At 39.3% G+C, this 15612-nt stretch overlaps 1 protein-coding gene across 1 annotated transcript in view; it reads right to left on the reverse strand.

The window, feature by feature from the left end:
- Nucleotides 1-702: 702 nt before the first annotated feature.
- The window catches only part of dnah12 (dynein, axonemal, heavy chain 12), a 43774-nt gene continuing 28864 nt past the window's right edge, over nucleotides 703-15612 (reverse strand). Inside the window, exons 56-73 of the mRNA XM_052105340.1 lie at nucleotides 14565-14757; nucleotides 14194-14386; nucleotides 13561-13733; nucleotides 13308-13448; nucleotides 13020-13178; nucleotides 12785-12929; nucleotides 10541-10691; nucleotides 9627-9880; nucleotides 9012-9152; nucleotides 8791-8928; nucleotides 8109-8342; nucleotides 7825-8013; nucleotides 7582-7685; nucleotides 2126-2330; nucleotides 1808-1945; nucleotides 1619-1710; nucleotides 1181-1248; nucleotides 703-1062 (exon numbers count right to left, since the gene is read on the reverse strand). Of these exons, the coding sequence (XP_051961300.1) occupies nucleotides 869-1062; nucleotides 1181-1248; nucleotides 1619-1710; nucleotides 1808-1945; nucleotides 2126-2330; nucleotides 7582-7685; nucleotides 7825-8013; nucleotides 8109-8342; nucleotides 8791-8928; nucleotides 9012-9152; nucleotides 9627-9880; nucleotides 10541-10691; nucleotides 12785-12929; nucleotides 13020-13178; nucleotides 13308-13448; nucleotides 13561-13733; nucleotides 14194-14386; nucleotides 14565-14757 (2912 nt within the window). The 3' untranslated portion in view covers nucleotides 703-868. The remainder of the gene's footprint in view (nucleotides 1063-1180; nucleotides 1249-1618; nucleotides 1711-1807; nucleotides 1946-2125; nucleotides 2331-7581; nucleotides 7686-7824; nucleotides 8014-8108; nucleotides 8343-8790; nucleotides 8929-9011; nucleotides 9153-9626; nucleotides 9881-10540; nucleotides 10692-12784; nucleotides 12930-13019; nucleotides 13179-13307; nucleotides 13449-13560; nucleotides 13734-14193; nucleotides 14387-14564; nucleotides 14758-15612) is intronic.

Raw genomic sequence — 15612 nt, forward strand, 5'->3', positions numbered from 1 at the left:
AAATAATTCTTAGAGCTTATATAAACAAGCTTGGCATTGATGGAAAGAAATGTGACAACTACTTGGCCTTCTGGAGAGCTCTAGGTGAGGATCACATGGAGCGAATCATGATTGCGGTTTAAATTGTGAATTGTATCCTTTGTAGAATTTTTTTTCTTCTCAGATATTCATGTTTTTGTTTGTTTGTTTATATGTGTGTAACTCAGGCTTTGACCACAGGGATATTTGTAAAGGGACAGGGTGGGGTTGGGGTTATATAAAATACAGTATATTTTGTTTATTCTGTATTATATATAAGAATCATTAAAAACAATTAATAACAAAAGAAAAGGAGGAATGAGTCGAAATACATTTTTGTGGTAATCAATATTATGCCACAAATGCTTAACTTGCCTTGAACCTGGAACATTCCTATAACTATAACTATCCCCCCAATAAGATTCACACATTAAATGGCTAGTTCACCCAACAATTCTGTGAGCATCTACTTACCAGCATGCTATTCCAAACTCATATGACACATGAAAAATGTTGAACTTGACACTGCTCTGTCCCGTACATTAAAATGATTGGTAACTGAGGCTGCCGGACCCTAACGTTCTGACTTACGTCTCCTTTTATGTTTCACTGAAGAGAGAAAGCTATATGTTTGGAACAACATGAGGGTGAGAAAATAATGACATACTTGTCTTTTTTGAGTGAACTAATCCTTTAATGTCAGTGATTGTCTTTCTGAAGGTATTTAAACATGAGTCAACTGCAGAGATTTGTTTTTAATTTAAGTAGTTCATCGATGGAACACCATAAAGCCATATGCAAGAACAGAATAGTAAGTGAAGTGCTTGTTCAGAAGTCAAAGGGTTCAGTGTCAATCATCCAGTTGACAGAGCAAAGCCACACCTCTCTTGATCCAGTGCTGAGGGCGCTTGCTGGTAGGGAGCATCATACTGATGACAAAGTTGGTTGAATGGCCAGTGGTGGACAGTGTACCTTTACGCTCACTGGTCTTGTAGACGGGACACACATAGAAGTTGTGGGGCTGCTCCATGATCCTCCTGTCAGCTAAAGACAAGTTTAAAAAGCTTACTGAGTAAAACTCAGTAGTAATAGGAACTTCAAGTCCATGAAGTGATAGAATTGCTGTAGTTAATCATCTTATAACATTGATTCATTCTCTTACTGGGTTTGATCCAGATGATAGGGACTACATCAAAGAGAACTTTGGGATACTGTTCAGCTAATACTCCGCTGCAAGGAAGAATACATTTAAAGTGATTGTTCACTTAAAAAGTTATATTATGTCATCATATACCCACACTCATGTTGGTCCAAACCCATATTACTTTAAATCTTCCTTGGAACACAAATGGAAATGTTAGACCAAATGCTAGCCTCAGTCACAATTCACTTGCATTGCATCTTTTTTTTTCTTCCATACAATGAGAGTGATTGGCGAACGAGGCTGTAAGTTATACAGTTTTGGAACAACTTGAGCATGATTAAATGATGACATAATTTTCATTTTTTAAGTGATAATTCAAAAATGTCTTAATTCCATTAGGTCAAACAATTTGTGTAATGTTTTCTAGTGTCTTCCTCTCATGGAAAATACTCTTGCCTTTTCCTATCCCACCGAGCTCCATCCAGAAAAAGTCCGTGAATATAGACTCCATCGTCAGGAGATGAGTCTGCTGTGTCAAAAGGCAGAACCTAAAGCAATAAAGAGTTAAATATACCTTGTCAATCAGCTCTCTATTTCATCTAGTATAAATACAATCAGTCCAGGTACAATTGCAGCAGAGGCTACCTCATAATTAAATCCAAGTAAGTCGATGGGGGTGGAGTATTTCCTGGCGTAGTTCTGCAAGGCCCCTGTTATGAAAGCCTGAGTGAAGAAAAACCCAGACAGCCAGAATACATGTGGCTTCTGTTTGTCATACCACTCCTGAAAGAGCATGTGAAAAAGCAGACAAAATCAAATTAACAAAGACAAAGTAATGCACAAAAACGTAAATTATTTGTAATCATTTTTATAGGTGTAAATAAAATATAAACTTGAAAATAACACATTTTAGTGAGAAGAGATTAATTGTTGGTATTCTTTGGGTTAAATGTTGTCACTGACCTGCAAAAATTTAAGTCTGGCTAAGAAGTCATTGACATAGCTGCCCAATGGCTTGAGACTAGGATAGGAGCATTTGGCCCACTTTTCTGGCACTTTCCCCACAAGCAGACTGCCGGCTACAGCCTCTAGCTCTGCATCCATCACTACTAGCCCCTTAATGGCTTTTATCAGGTTTTGCTGACTCACTCGAATAGTACTGCACAAACTGAGGAGGACACAGAAATGACAGAATGCAAATATGCTATTGTAACCATTTTTACCATAGTTCATTCTTTATTCTTATTTGCGTATGTGGATTGAGTTTATATACTGTGGCCACATAGAAGGATTGGGATTCAATTGAAAGTTTTTGCATTATACTGTATAGCAATATAAGAAACCATGTGTCATTTATTTTGAATAAAGAAAGCACAAGCACACTTTACAAGCAAAATATTTCAGAAAAAGAAGTTTGTTACATTAAAAAAATGTAAAACAATGAATATATAAAAAATTAAGGCAAAAAGTATATGGACACATTCTGATTGTCAAACTTGGAACATGTCTATATTTAATGTGATGAACTTCACCTGTGGTTACTCAGTTAGGACACCTGTGTGAACTTGAGGTGAACCAACTTCTTACATATCCTAAAAATCTCCTGGGACCAGTTGTTTAAAAGTATAACAAAAATGGCTCAGAAAAGTTAAGGTAGTACTGAGGAAAAAGTCTAGCATATTTTGTTTGCAGATGCGACTTGGTTTGATATTTTGTTATCTTATGCAACAGAATTAAGAGTGACTTTGGGGCCGTTCACACCAAAGCTGTTTTTTGCACCCATCCATGCCGTAAATGATTGTTTTCCTATGTAAACACACACTGGACGGACATCTTTGACAGTTGCATCATGTATGGTGTTTATTCAAAATATTGTGCAGAAGCGACAAGTTTTTTAGATACTGTGACAAGTTAAATGGCCCCATAAAGGTTCTGTAAGAGATTTTTTTCATGGAAAATGATGCAAAAAAAGTTCCTACACCCGTAAAGATATTAATGAAATAAGTGTCCTGAGATTTCTCACCGATATCTTTGACAGCTGTAGACTTTGTAAACAGCAAACAAAAATGTGTCAGCGGACCGCGGACATTGACGCATTTCACCTGTCAATCATTTTGATCGTTCTCATCTCGCAAGGTGCCGTGTTTACAGCTGCAGGCATTGCTCCAAAAAGAAAAAGGGAGTCCCTTACCTAACCTTTTACCTAACCTTACAGTAAGTGGAAGTGACACCCCCTTTTGGAGTTGGTGCAACCCCCTTTATGAGTTACCACACCCCCTTTAAGAGTAACCCTGCCCTCTTTTGACGATTCCGCCCCCATAGCGCGATGAGGTAGTGGATTTAATCACTACGTAGTTGTTTCCCGTCTGTCGCTCACTTCAACGTTGTGTCGCAGAAGCGACACTAGGGGTCTCTCTTGAGCGCCGAATATACCTCTGATCTATGAAAAAAGGCCAATGAGAAGTTGGCAGACAGAATTTGCATGTTCCGCCCCCGGACATACGGGTATAAAGGCGGGGAAATACGTCTGTTTCATTCATAAATTTTCTTCGGAGCCGATGGTCGTATATGCAGGGAGCTGTGAGTCACACACCTGTTCCTCTACCTCTGAGCAATCTGCTGTTGGATCTACAGCGCACTTCAGCGGCTTTCTCCTTCTCTGCACAGCAGTGCACTTTGCCCCTAGGCGCTTCGACAGTGCAAACTTAAAAGAATGTTTGTTAAAAGAGTGATTTTCTCTAAAAGAGCAATACACAGCAGCGTTGAACGTCCTTTTCAGGACGTGTCTTTATAAAGATGCCTTTCCGCCCCTGTGTAGTTCCTGGATGCGGTACAGTGCTCTCCACTTCAGACGGCCACAGGCGCGGTCTCGTGTGCCTGGGCTGCGATCACACCGAGGCAGCGTTTGTGGATGGTTCATGCTCTCACTGCGAGAACATGACCATGACAACGTTGCGGTCGTATCTTTCCTTCAACCGAAGGAACGCCACTCTAGCCGCCCCCCGCGTCGCTCGTTCTTCCCACGGGATTGAGGACGACGAGGCTGGCGATGGAGGCGATCTGGGGATGGCAGCGGGCTCGGTTTCGCCGGGTACGCCCCCAAGAACCACCCGCCCACCGGCACGCTCATTGACTTCCGTCCAGGCTCGAGGCAACAGCGGCTCGCCTCACAGCCAGCCTGCCTATCCTCTGGAGCCCCCCGAGCTGGATGAGCTCGCCGCTGCATCGTAGAGCGGTCCGGCATCTAACGTGGGTGACTCGTCTGGGCTGCCGCCTTCGGGCCAGCACGCCCAGGCTGAGGCCGACGCCCAGATGTCCGACATGCTTGCCCGTGCCGCCGCCAGCGTGGGGCTGTACTGGAACCCTCCGTCCTCCCTACAGCCATCGCGGCTGGATGATTGGTTCCTTGGGTCGCGCTCACAGCCACGCCCCCCCCCCCCGGTCCCTTTCTTCCCGGAGGTGCATGATGAGCTGACGACTGCATGGAGAGCACCCCTCTGCACTCGTCACAAAGCCCCTCGCTCATCCGCTCTAACTACCCTTGACAGCGGAGCGGCCCACGGGTACACAGCGATTCCCTAGGTGGATAGGGCGGTTGCGATCCACCTATGCCCTGAGAACGCCGCCACCTGGCGGGGACGCCCTGTGCTCCCCTCCAAGGCCTGTAGGATGACTTTGTCATTGGCCGCCAAAGCCTACAGCGCCACCGGACAGGCCGCTTCTGCCCTGCATGCCATGGCCCTCCTGCAAGTCCAGCACGCCAAGGCACTCAAAGATCTGCTGGAGGGTAATTCTGATCCCGACGTGCTGCAGGAACTGCGCTCAGCAACCAACCTCGCCCTCAGGGCCACAAAGGCCACAGCGCAGTCACTCAGGCAGGCGATGACCATACTTGTGGTTCAGGAACGTCATCTGTGGATGAACTTGGTCAAGATGAGCGAGATGGACAAGACACGCTTCCTCGACACCCGTCTCCCAATTCGGTGAGCGACAGATGGGGAACGTCTAGGTTACGGATGTAACCTCCATTCCCTGATGGAAGGAACGAGACGTTGTGTCCTCCCGGCCACGTCGCTGAGCCATTTCCATGATGTACTGGATATTTTTAATGTGCACGCCCACAATTAGATTCTCTTTACAATATTATGTTATTTAGTGTTGTCAGTTCGGCATATAGTCTATACGCAATTTTGTTTGACAGGTGATATTAGCCTAGTGGGTAACTAAAAGTGAGTAGTTTAACTACTGCTGGTAGTTCTGTGTCTATATAAGCATTCATGTTTAATAAATTCATCCATATAATAAAGATTTGTTTGTTTCTGGCAGTTTAAAAATGTGGTGTTTATTTTAAATACTGGATATATGCAATGTTTTTTATTTTATCTCCACGAAACTGCTATACTTGTGCCATATCGTAACCGGCCATTGCAGGATACATAAAGATAAACATTTTCATGTTTTTATCCTTATCGTCTGAAGTAAGTCCTATTTTATAACAATATATGTGTTGTCCATAATCCACATAATTTAGTTTTGGAAATAAAAATCTACTAGCCTACACATTTTTATTTGTTCTTTTTGTTTTGTAAGGTTTAGAGACTGAAAATATCCATCTGTAACTGTATAATTATTCTCTTGTCTTATAGAGATCCTGTTTCATATACGTGTAGAAGCATTCATCGGCTTGTTATAATCATTAAAGAATAAATCAAATAAAGGCTATATATTTCTTTATCCCTCTGTGATGTAGGCTACGTGACAGAGTATAAAACATTTTTTAATCCCAAATAAAATAAATGAAACGTTGTCTCCTCCGCCATGTTGAAATTATACAACTCCTCCCATCTCAGAAACTTGTGTATGAAAATGATCTCAGAGTTTCCCAGTCGTAATTACGACATAAGGGGTCGTCCATGTGAGACTTTCGTGTGGGAAACTCGTATTTATGATAATTCTGTTAGCACGTGAAGGCAGCATTACATAAGGGCTAGGCTGGGCTGAAGCCCCACGGCCCAATCGTGAAGGGGCTCTGTAATTGGCTGCGGAGGGCAGGAGTCCTTCATTACAATTGGTTGCATTCTTGGTTGAAAAGTCATAAGCGGGTCGTCTGTGTTTAACGTTTGGCACACTTGCCATGCTGTTTTCATTCATTTTCCAATGAAAATCACTTTTCAATTTGCATAATTACGTCAGGGAGTGCCTTTATCTTTTACTCGTTGTGAGTCAGAAATGTGGCTTGAATGTGTACAAATAGTGAGATTTTGACATGTACAAATAGCGAGAAATTGAACGAGTTCAAATATTTTCAAAGAAGTGAGAGAGTGGTCCGAACATCCGTGCATACTATGAGCGCTCTGACTGACTTGAGAAACATTTAATCACAGAATATTTCAACAATAATGACATGTGTCCCGTCATTTTGTTTGCTATTTAAAAGAACTAGCGATGCCCGATTCACAAATTAATCATTTGAGTCAGTTCATTTCAGTGAATTGGCCAAACAAGCTTATAAAACGGCCTGAATTGCTTTGTGATTCAGTCCAGTTCGTTCGGACCACTCTCAACAAATCTTTTGGAGCGGTTTCTCACTCATTATAATAATATCGGGATATTTACGAACACAGGGATCAAACACTACCTGCAATCAACTGAAACAAAAGGCTGCATTTTTGAGAGGTAGCTTTGAGAAACTTCAGCAAGTGCTGTGTGAACAAGGAGCTGTTAACACAGAACTTGTTTTTGAGCTGTTTTTAAATCGTTTACCATGTAAACATTCGATAGATGGATGTCTTTTGACAACTGCATCACGTTGCACTGTGTTTTACCATCTCTTCTGCATTTTTAGGTTACATAATTTCTGAATTCATGTCAGATTAAATAAGAACTTCAACTGTTAAAATATGTGTCTCGTCTTGCTTTTTTAGCGCGAGAACTCTGACCAGTTACTGTCTTTAAGAAATGTGTTACACAATAGTTCCATTAATACTACACATGACCGAGAAAAAAATGCTTCTCTCAAAGTCACCAGAATTTAACAGTTTGTGTTGTTTTTGCAAAAAATAACTAATGAAGCATGCCCCTTTCGAAGTGCGCTCCTTTTCAAAATGATCTGTAATTAAAAATCGATTGTGGTCAACAATGATACAGGAGAGACTGAACCATGTGACACGAATGTCCCTGGAATTTGACATTGTAGAACCATAGGTTTTAATGATATAATCAATTTCTCCTCTTCTAAAGACAGGAAAAGGACTATCTAACGGTCAGATCCCCTCTGCACTTCTTAACACAGTATATGTGCAAGAGTTGTTTGAAGAACCCTGTTTGCATTGATTTAATTTATGGGGTTATTGTAATTATCCCCCAGGGCCCCAAGTGTTCTTAATCTGGGCCTGCTGATATGAGGTCTAGCGACTCACTTGTTGTAGCGCTGCATCTCCTGTACCAGCACCGTATTCATGCTCTCCTCATAAAGCACAGGGAATCTGACTAGGGCAGACTCTATATCAAAGTTATCTGGCAGCTATAAGACCAAAAAAAGAATTTCAGTAAATCATAACAACATATGCAAAATATCTTGTAATATCCTTACAAGAAAACCATTTCCTAAAATTCTGAATTCCTAAAACTGCTCATAATGGAATGAATAAGGATTTGGTTACTTTAGACAAGATGTCATTAGCAATGTCAAGTAGAGTACTATCCCCGCCAGAGCCACCCCCTCCCTTTGAGCCACCACCCTGAGTCAGGATCAGGGAATCAAATAGTAGTTTTGTCTGTTGAAGGTCTTTGGAGATGTCCACATTCTCATGCATTCCAAACACCTCAGGATGCTGGGTAAAAGGCAGTTTCTGTGGAGCATATAAAGTGGATTACATTTAATTGTTTCATCATCAGAGTGTAAATTTAAACCAAAATCAGCAGGCTTTATAACATAGAGCCTTACCTTAATAAACGCCACATAGTCTTCATAGCTGGACTTTGGAGGTGTGTAATAATTGCCACTTGGAGAGAAGGAGTGGCGTGGGTTCTCGATAACATCTGTATTGTAAAAATCAGCAAGGATTGTCATGAGGAGGCGACGGTCCCAGTCATCAGTTACACGCCCTCCATAGTTACATTCTCCTGTCAGATAAGTGATGGCCTCAAAGGGAACTTCCTCGTACTCATTTACAAACAGCTGAGGCAAAAAGGAGAAGAGGATTAAATCAATGAGAGTAAGAGAAATGTTTTTCAAAATCAATAGATTTTTTTTTTTCTGAAGACAATTGACGTAGCCAGCATATTTGATTTAAGCGCTTAATTAATGATTTGATTTGATTTGAGAGTAAATATCAACTTATATTTCATTAATTTCACTGCACCATATGATCGTATGGCTTCAGAAGACAAGGGATAAATTGAACAAGTTCTGATTACTTCTACTGTCATTTATGGTGTGGGTTTTTACGGAGTTTGACAGACCAGTCACAATTCACATGCATTATTGCAAATAAACCATAAGAAGGACTTTAAAAATTCCCCTTTTATGTTCAATGGAGGAAACAAAGTCAGACGGGTAAATAATGACTGAATTTTTATTTTTGCATGAACTTTCCTTTTAAAGGAACTCTGACACAGTATATTACCTGCAGTTGTCTGATACTAATGCGCAGATCTGACTCGTTAAATCCATAAGGAATGTTCCATCCCAATGGCCCAAACTTTTTCCTTTCCTGGACTAGAGCATGGAAGAAGCAAACCCCATACAAGAGCTTCTCCCAGACCTACACAACAGCAGTCAATAATAAATGACTATAACATTTGAAACAAAAAAAAGTCAGAATAAGACCAGGTTGGCTCTACTCACTTGCTCTTTGTTAGGGCATGCTGTGAAGAACCCAGAGTCAGAGACGGGGTCAGACAGATAGGATTGCAACAGGTTTAACCGCAAGCCAGTGGGAGGCTCATTTGTCATCTTCACTCCATTCTGCAGGATGGTCACTGGAAACTGACAGAGCAAATGGCACATTGTTTATTTAATTCTATCACTAAGTTCACAGCTAGAAGCTTAAAGGTGAACTGTGTAATTTTTTGGATGTTAAAATACTTCAGTGTGCTGAGTCAACTATAAGGAAGGTTGTCTTCCTGAACAGTGTAAACACTGTGACTCTAAGGCACTTTTAAGACAATGCACTGTTTGATTGTCTGACCAACTTGATACAGCAACACACTGTAGGTTCAACCAACGGTGTGAGCTTGGGTTGGGGCTATCTGTTTGTTTGACCAATGGAAGTCAATTCATATTGTCAATATTTTTAACATAAACTTTTTTTGTGATGCGCACGGCAAAGAAATCACACACTTTAGCATTTAAGATCTGATAATTTGCAGAAAATACATATAATTCAGGAACAGAAGGCAACTGTCTATTTAGGGGTTTAAAAAAGCACACGAGTGCCCTCATGAGAGCCCCACGTAGTACCATGGGTGAGGGGTAGCTTGTAAGCCAAAGACGGAAGTCTGGATGGCATGTGTCAGGGGTAAGGTCTTCACAAATCTTCTCTAGAGTGGACATCCAGGACACGGCCAGGTGGCAGTTCTGCAGGCACACCCAGGTGCCCTCCTTCATGGCCGAGTGGATCATCTTCACTGCTATGGGACCCTGGCCTTGTCCTAGAGAGATGGATTTAAATTGCGAGCCACCCATGTTCTTATCAATGGCAAATTTCAGCAGACCTAAAGGAAAAAAAGTTATTTTATGTCAGTATTTAAATTAATGTATAATATACAAAACTGTGTCACTGTATTACAAATATGTGAATTGGGATTGAAGCAGCACTAAGTAATTTTTTCCAATTTTGACAAATAGGGAAAAATATGACTCTTGATTAAGACTCTTTTTTTGTAGATTTCATTTAAATCCGTTTATTTTTTTGTAGTCTGAACAGAAAAAAAAATAATGAAATAAAAATTTCACAAGCCTGTTCAAAACCACCTTGGTAGGTGATTTGAAATCTGATTTAAATCAAATATTATTATTTGAATTTTTAAAAAACATATACACTAAAACGGTTTAGTGTTTGTTAGTTTGGACAGTCTGTGTAAAAGAAAATCTCAGAATTAATTTTATTTCCTTAGCAGTGTCAACAATGCCTAAATCTCCAATATACTGTTCATTTTTGTTGAGCAAAGTAATTATGGTACGGGTGACAAATATGCCTGCAAATAGTGTACTTGTACAAGGGTAACTGAAAACGTTTGCGTGATGCTGTATCCAAGCCACTAGGTGTCAGTATAAAGTCTAGGACCATGGTTATAGTGCACCTTTAATGAATTTTAGGTTAAACTTTAGAAATGTATACTATTTAAACTAGAGTGAAAACTGGAGTGACTTACTAGCCATAGGGTCTGCTCCAGGAGAGAGTACAAAGACCAGTGGAATGGTGGAGTTGGAGTCAATGTAGCTCTTACTGAGGTCAAACGGAGGTGGCTCAACAAATTTCTTTCCCAGTTTCTCACTGAGAAATTTACTGATTGTTGGCTCAATCTTTGAACAAAGAAACAATTCAAATTAAAACAACTTAGAAGTAAAGAATTGTTCCTTTGAGTGATGTGTTACATTTATTCTATTATATTCCAATATAATGAACTATGATAAATAAGTGTTTTAAAAGGATAGATGGTTCACCCAAAAATGAAAAGTCTGTCTTCATTTACTAATTATTTACATTCATCCATGAACACAAAAGGAGATGTTAGGCAGAATGTTAGCTTCAGTCACCATCAGGGTCAGAAATGTAGGGGTCTTACAAAAATGTGGGGGCATGAAATGCCCTCTTAATTAATTATGTATTTATTTGTAACATCTGACATAGTTTTTAATATTCCATTATAGCTCTAAATACATATTACAGCATAAAATATTAATTGATGTTAATTGAACTTTTAGGGGGTGAGATAATAAATTCTCAAATTCTCAAATTTGGATAAATTAATTGATTAAAAGTTTTTGACATACAAAAATGGGACAGTTTATGTTTTAAATGGTTAAAAAAAAATCAAATCTAGGAGGAAAATATTGCTCCTTAAAATTGTGCTCCGTTCTGTGGTGGGCTGGAAAAAAATCTAGTATTTGTACACAGCCCTGGCTCTGTAAATGGGACAAAAACAAAGTGGACCACACCGATTCACACAGCACTACTCCCGCCAATCAGCAACAGGGGGAGGTTCTTGCGCGTGCACAGGATGGGGGGGGGGGGGTCAGAGCAAGAGGGAAATTAATTAGAAGAGCAATGGCAATTCTGGCTGAAGCAAACTTTGTAAACTCATAGAGGGACAAATGGCTGAGAAACAGACCAAAAGAAAAAGGTCAGATGAATATATAGACAAAAAAAAGGGTTATGATAAGTCGAGGGCTAGGAGCCGCGTCAACATTGGCGAGGCTTGAAGACGGATGCAGAAGTTGCTCTTTTTCTTCTCAATAGGTGGGTAACATAAATTTAGCTGTTTCACAGAACCCATTTATACTGTTGTTGTGATGTTAGATTTAGTGGCAGGAGAGTTGTGAGTGCCTAGAGCTGGCATGCATAACCGTTTCATCTTCTCTGCAAGTTATCTTAACAACAGCAACTTACTGTAGCAACAGTTTGCTAACCCAGTACATAGCTAACATTATTTACTTTACTTGCTATGTTGTTGTTTGTTATAATCGTCTAATGTTATTTGTCCGCACAACGTTTGAAAAGGGTTTTATAGCCATGAATATTTAAAAACACATGTCTGGTAGTCAAATTAATAATAAAAAAAAGAGTGTAATTCCCTACGAATTACACGTCTTTGTATGGGTAACGTCACTCACAACATTATGTGAAATGACACCGTTGTAACAATAAAATATATTTGACATCAGAGACATTTCCCTGCCATGTTACTTTATTCCTTTTTATTTTAGAAATGACAACAAACTACGTTTCTACATGTATAACTGACCATCGAGTATTAGCTACTTTTACAAGCAATAATGTAGCGATACATTTGCTAAGGTTGTCCTCAGCTTAGACTTTTGAACATTAAAAACATTTTGCTTCCAAACCGAGTAACAGGGTTATTGTCAATCTTTTTTACAGTACTACAAAAACATTAGCCACTTGAACTTTCATAGGGATAAAAATTGCTTCCACTTATTGAAGCTAATTTATCGTCAGGCAGCAGACGCACCTGATTCCACCATATTTGTCTTTCAGTCATCAAACCGAACCATTACTGTCATTCGCTTGGCAATGCGCATGCATGATTTTGGGGGCGGAGCTTCCAAAGGAGCACTGAATGGAGGGGTGTGTTTGTTTTGGCAGCTGAGCTTGAATATCAACAGTGTTTCTCAGGAATTGCTGAGTGCACCGTTACTGTAAAATTTTATTTCTGACATTGGTCACCATTCACTTTCAGTACCGCTTTTTTCCATACAATAAATGTGAAAGGTGACTTGGCCTTTCACTCCCTTAACATCCTGCCAAACATCTGTTTTTGTGATCCACAGAAGAAAGAAAGCCATACAGGTTTGAGACTACATGAGGGTGAGTAAACGATAACAGAATTTTCATTTTTAGCTGAACTAACCCATTAAACTAAACGATTACTCACTTTATCAGGTCTGAGGCATCTGTAAATTATCATTTTTTGAAGGTGATTGAGTTTATCACACCAGGGATTTGGCAAAGGAGTGTTGTATGGCTCCTTGCTGTCATAAATCGGCAGGAAACTTTCAGGACTCTTAATGAAGCTCTCTCTATATTCATCCCAGTGAACACAGAAAAAGATGATATATTACAGTTACATAGGACTGGATGTGACAAATTTGAGTAGATTCATGGCTTACTTGAGGCCCTGTAGAGAAGGAAGATCACTGGCCCGGCAGATCTCGTCCCAGCTCTTGTCCGGGAGCCAGTTTGGGTCAGGGTTGGGGACACTGTTCTGCAGCCCCACACCACCCGTGAGCAGGAACATAAATTCAGAGTACTCTATCTGCTTCTTAGCCCTTAGAAACAGGAAGACCACGATATGTTTTAATACATATTCAATCAACAGCATATATTTTTATTTGGACATTGATGGCATCTTTTACTATACAGTTCAAAACTTTGTTAAACTATTAGTTTGATCTTACAGCAGTAGGTTACAACAGAGCAGGAAGGAGAAGAGGAGTTTGTCCTTCTCGAAGAGAGAACGGCACACATTGCAGTACAGGTTATATGTGAAATGACCAGTCAGGTATTTGAGTCTCTTCTCTAGAATCTTTGATTTGTTGCTGGGGAATACATATGTAAATCAGTGTGAATCCAAAGGAAAACAGTTGATGCAGATTTTAATGGAATAACAAATGCTGGAGTTTACATTTCTGCACATTACTTAGTCCTTACCTGTCTTGTATGGAGTTGACATAGAGGTTGACAAACCAGTTGAGAGAATACTGATACATGGGGTCGATATTGGCCAGGTCTGCGATACTGAAGAAGAGGATGGAGGAGTGCTTAGCAATTTCTCTGTAGCCCTCCCTCGACTGTGCAATTTCAATCTCAGTCTTCTCTGCAATCTGAAAGTTCACAGGAAGGAACAGAGGTCAAATTAGAATATTGTTAAATGAATAATTGTAAAATTATTTTGAATTTTTTTAAAAGGACGAATTTTTATTCATATTCTAACATGCAATTTAATGAAAGTGAAAAGTGACTCTGGGCTGTCAAGCGCCATAGTGAAAAAACAAAACAAACACTGTACAAGTAGTGCACTATTTTAATCTTTTAACTCAATGATATGATTCCCAATTAGTCCATGCAACTTTTTGGTGCAAATATTTATCAACTGCCATTGTATGGAAATCAGTGATCGTAACATTCTTTAAAATATTTTCTTCTGTGTTATGCATAAAAGAATGTCATCGGGTTTGGAATGACATTAGGGTGCATATATTATGAAAGAATGTCAATTTTTGGGTGAACTATCCCTATAATAAAGTCATCAATCTTTTAAACCAGCTCTTTAATTTACTAGACCTGTTGTTTCTTAGAAATCTCATTAGACATGATCTTGGCAGCATCCAAGATCTTAATGGCACTCTCGTCCTCCAAGATGTTCCCCTCTGAGGACTGCAGGGTCTCAAGGATTTGATCCTCAATCTCCTTAAGTTGCTTCTTATTGGTTGCAGACTGAAGGATAAGGGCATTCCTTTCCTCCTCTAATTCAGGCCTGAGAAGCAACAACATGAAGTAACTTCTTTCAAAGAACACGAAGGAACTATGCTGAACAGGGTTTCTGGATATTTGCCTCAGAATTGCAACATACTAATTTGTTTGTGCTCCTTATTGCCTTTTTCATAATCAAACAAGTGTGTATATTTGTGTGTACGTAAATATGTGTTTTTCACCTTTCTTTTGCTACCACAATGCCAAGCAGCTGGTCTTCAAGACCCTCTGGAGTAATCATGAAGTTCAGCAGGCACACTTTGGTGGCCAGCTCAGGCAAGTAATGAGGGTTCCTCAGTTTTGTTGTGATATAAAATCGGAAGTCAGCCGAGTACTCAATTACACTCTCACCCAATCTAATACAGTCCACACCACCTTTAAAGGTAAAGAAAGGATAGTTTAACATTTAGATTTTCAATCTCTCTTTGTGTGTCAAACAAATAATGCCTTTTTAGCATGCATCAAAATAAAAATCTGAAAAAAATTATCTTGCATTACATTTTTATATTTACACAATTTTTAAATAAACCATTAAACAGCATTTTATTGAACCCTTATGCACTGTTCGTCATTAAATCACTTTCCAATTTTTCCCGGTCAAAACTGACTGGAAACAATAAACATATAGCTTTTAAAATTGTTATGAATTAAATGTAACATCTCTAACTTCAATCATGTAAAAGCACTTAAGTTGTGCATTTTCGGTGGGCTTTTGGGTATTTAGACTGAACATGACCTTGAAATTGTACTTTTGTTATGAATATTAACTAAAATACTGAACCAATTCTCATAAATTATATACCATTTGAAAGCTTAAATTTTCAAGAATCAAACTTAAAAAAAACATTCCAAGTATAAACACTAGATGGATGCAGAGAGCTACTAATTCATCCCTGGTTGAAGAGAAGATAATTTCTAGATTTTGTCAAGTTCTGGATTTAGATCTATATTTAAACATGATCAAATTTTTTTAGGTTATTTTGTCAGTTTTTGCAATAATGCCACATTATTACAGTCAACCCTGGACATGGTGTTACAAAGAGAGGACCTATATATAAAGCATCACTTATCATTTATTTCAAACATCAAAATTCAATAACTCAAGTAATTAAATATAAATGTCATAAAATGAACATGAATGTGCAGTGATAATTCAAACAGAAGACAAAAAAATTGTAATGCAAACTTAGCATTTATTTGGCAAAATTGTGTGTGTGTGTGATCAGCATT

Source organism: Xyrauchen texanus, chromosome 35 (genome assembly GCF_025860055.1).
Source record: "Xyrauchen texanus isolate HMW12.3.18 chromosome 35, RBS_HiC_50CHRs, whole genome shotgun sequence".
Lineage (NCBI taxonomy): Eukaryota > Metazoa > Chordata > Actinopteri > Cypriniformes > Catostomidae > Xyrauchen > Xyrauchen texanus.